This window comes from Pygoscelis adeliae, unplaced genomic scaffold (assembly GCF_000699105.1).
Source record: "Pygoscelis adeliae isolate BGI_AS28 unplaced genomic scaffold, ASM69910v1 Scaffold436, whole genome shotgun sequence".
Classification (NCBI taxonomy): Eukaryota; Metazoa; Chordata; class Aves; order Sphenisciformes; family Spheniscidae; genus Pygoscelis; species Pygoscelis adeliae.
In genome coordinates, this window is record NW_008825051.1 from 594,027 (window position 1) to 596,708 (window position 2,682).

Genomic DNA, 2,682 nt, shown 5'->3' on the forward strand with positions numbered 1-2,682 from the left:
GCAGAAATCAAGCCAGCCTTACCCCAAACCAGCTGGCCAGGAGGGTGAAGCTCCTTAAAACTCCTTGTTTACCTGAATAAAATAGCTCCCTGCCATTGCACGAGATGCAATCCTCTTTCATTAGGAGATGGCACTGCACGGGAGAGGTCAGGGGAGCCAGGCTCCAGTGCCAGGAGAAGGAGCCCACAACCACAGCCCAAGCCCCCAGGTCCTGGGCCTGATCCTGCCCACCCGCACCTCTGCTGCCAGGCCCAGGGTTTATCTAACAGGAGCTGATCAGCAGAAAATATGCCCCATGTGTGCTGCAGAGCCCAGTTCTGTCCAAACGTGTTCTTGGGAAGAGGGGAAGAGTTCATGCTGGCACTTAAAAGTCAGTTAAATACATGACGGGGAAAAAACCCAAGACCCCAAGGCCCCAGTTTGGGGCTCTTAACCCTTGCTGGAAAGCAGCACGAAGTCCAAACCTCGGGTTTCTCTCTTCCCTCCAAAGTAGGTCAGGCTTTTCAGCGTCTCTCTGCAGACGCTTTCAAAGGGCATCTGCTGGCAGGGACAGAGCATTAGATGTTTTCGGCTGGCTGTCACTCCGGTGTCATCGTGGTCACCACCACACAGGAGCACACGCTGCACACCTCAGCATTTTTTTGGTTGCTTGTTTCCTCAGCCTTCATCAACATATTCTCCCCTGGATGGGAGCTGAGCAGCACGTCAAGGCCTCTGCTCTTCACTGCTAAAAAGAAATCTCGTTTCTCTCCTCGTGACTTCTGATGCCTTTTCCTTTAGCACACATCTTCTACATGACGAATAAGGAATGTATTTATAGTCCAGTGGAGACACAACAGATACTTAGATTAGTTATCACAGATCGTCCTGTAAGCTCCCTAATCTTTTAAATGCCATCTTCACATCTCGCTCCTTGACTGAAAATTCAATATCGTGTCTGCGTGGCAGCTTCAGGGGTTTCCCTTGAGCACAGCAAGCTCAGGCCAGTGTTTTGCCTGCTGGCTGGGGTGCCCGGACTCCCCACAGCTCTGGGACCTTCCGTGTCCGCCCCAAGTCCCACCGAGGTCTGTGGCAGCCAACAGAGCTGTCTGCATGTGACACAAATGACAGCAAAAAAACCAAAAACAAACCCAAGAGCATGGCAGGGCTGGATTTTAGGCAACTTTTAAAATAAGCTGCAGACATGGGCCTCCTGCCATGAAATCAACCACGGATGTTTCGTTTTAATCAGCTGCTCCCTTGGATTGCAAGCTATTAAAAAATAATTAAAAAAAAAAAAAAAAGAAGAAGAGAGAGGGGAGGAAGCTACCCCAAAATAAAACCGATTGTTTCTTCCTGGTAAAATCATGTTTGCTCTTGCCTCCACCAGAAGAAGTGAGCTGTAGGCTTGCTTGATGCAAGCAGAGGCTGTCAAAGGAGATCTAACGAGGAGGTGCCATGTGGCCACAGGCCCTCTCCTCCCCTTTGGAAGTACAGTCTTCGAGCAGCTCGGACACCCCAGGGTTTGCTCTTCTTGCTTGCAAGAGCTGCAAGCAGGGAGGGCTCCTGGGAGAACCATATTTTCCAGAAACTTCACACTTTAAAAAATAAAAAAAAAAGCACACACACACAGAAAAAAAAAAAAAACCACCCAACCCCAAACAAGCCTCCCCATCCCAGAAGACAAATAAAAGACCACCCAGACGCGAGGAAACAAAGCCCAAGCTTTCCCAGAGCCAGGCGACGTCGGATGCAGAAGTACCTGCCAGCCCATGGCACAGCACAAGGCAACAATCACCGCAGCACAGACGGAGCCTGGCCAGCCTCCTCCAGCCAGCTCCCCAGCGCGCCCCGCGTGCCCGCCCGCCCTCCAACCCTCCCGCAGACGGGGCAGGAAAATAAACCTATATAGAAACAAATAAATAAATAACCCCCAGCCATGATTCCCTGAACTGTCTTCCTCCTCTCTGAGGCTTCTCCTTCCCCAGCGGGAGACAGCCTGCCTGCGGCCAGGGCTGGCGGGGAGCCGCTCTTTGTGAGGCATGGGAGGTGGACCCTGCCGTACCTGCAGACATCTGTTGTCTTCTTCTGGTGAAGACTCAAAGAGTTGCATATTCCAGATCCTCATGAGCAGTGATTCAGTTTCTGCTCATGTGATAAAAGCTCCCTCTACAGAGTGAGCATGCCCAGAGGAGACCATTTCACTGCTCCCTCCAAGCTGCAGCCATTTCACAGAGAACCTGCCGGCTCCAGGGCGTCCATTGGAGCGCGATTATCCCGGGCATCCCGGGGACACACCGGTAATGCAGATCATCTGTCAACTTTCTGACAGGGTGCCAGGCCTCAAAACTGATCGCTCGCCTGAAAAAAAAAAAGCCTTTTAAACCATAGAGCGAGGTGTTCTGTCTCAGTGGCCTTCAAGAGTAGCCCTTGCCCACAGGAAAAGGAGAGGCAGGAGGGATGGGGAGGGATGCTGCGTGGCTTGGGGACGCTCCCGTGCCGATTTTGTTCTGCTTAATGAAGCGCCCGACCTCTGAGCACTGGGATGAAGGCACACGGGTTAAACTGGTTCAGTGTGCAGCGTCCAACTGCAAGTGCATTCGAGATCCGATCTGCCGAGCTGAAGGGGAGCTATTTTTCACTTTGGGGATTAATAAGACAACCTGACCTGGTACAACCAACCTGAAAAGAGTATCACAAACA

The 2,682-nt window shown here is 51.7% G+C and overlaps 1 protein-coding gene across 1 annotated transcript in view; it reads right to left on the reverse strand.

Annotated features, from left to right (window-relative positions):
- EHMT1 (euchromatic histone-lysine N-methyltransferase 1) overlaps window positions 1–2,125 on the reverse strand; it is a 74,736-nt gene extending 72,611 nt beyond the window's left edge. Inside the window, exon 1 of the mRNA XM_009326355.1 lies at window positions 2,045–2,125. Within this exon, the coding sequence (XP_009324630.1) occupies window positions 2,045–2,107 (63 nt within the window). The 5' untranslated portion in view covers window positions 2,108–2,125. The remainder of the gene's footprint in view (window positions 1–2,044) is intronic.
- Window positions 2,126–2,682: the final 557 nt, after the last annotated feature.